At 64.4% G+C, this 433-nt stretch overlaps 1 protein-coding gene across 1 annotated transcript in view; it reads right to left on the reverse strand.

The window, feature by feature from the left end:
- Nucleotides 1–433, reverse strand: part of LOC119588306 (RING finger protein nhl-1-like) — a gene marked incomplete in the record, with an annotated part of 50,140 nt that overhangs the window by 12,570 nt on the left and 37,137 nt on the right. The window contains 1 exon segment of the mRNA XM_037936999.1: nt 14–173. Coding sequence (XP_037792927.1) covers nt 14–151 — 138 coding nt within the window.

Below are 433 nucleotides of genomic sequence, written 5' to 3' on the forward strand. Positions count from 1 at the left end.
CTCGCGTACCCACCTGTCGACGCACGTAGTCGACGAGGCCCTCCATGCAGGGCTCCATGCACACCGAGTGCTGGCATGGCAGCAGCTTCGGGTTCCGGAACCTGTCCAGGCAGATGCAGCAGGTGAGCAGCTGCTCCAGCTGGTGCGCCATCTTGCCTCCGGCGGGTGCTCTGCTGGGGGAGAAAGGGGGGTGAGTGGGCTTGTTTGCTGGGGGAGAAAGGGGGGGGGGGCTTGTTTGCTGGGGAGAAAGGGGGGGGGGGGGGGCTTGTTTGCTGGGGAGAAAGGGGGGGGGTGGGCTTGTTTGCTGGGGAGAAAGGGGGGGGGGGGGCTTTTTGCTGGAGAAAGGGGGGCTTGTTTGCTGGGAAAAAGGGGGGTGGGCTTGTTTGCTGGGAGAAAGGGGGGGCTTGTTGCTGGGGAGACAGGGGATGTGAAT

Source organism: Penaeus monodon, chromosome 23, assembly GCF_015228065.2.
Source record: "Penaeus monodon isolate SGIC_2016 chromosome 23, NSTDA_Pmon_1, whole genome shotgun sequence".
In the NCBI taxonomy this organism is placed as follows: Eukaryota; Metazoa; Arthropoda; class Malacostraca; order Decapoda; family Penaeidae; genus Penaeus; species Penaeus monodon.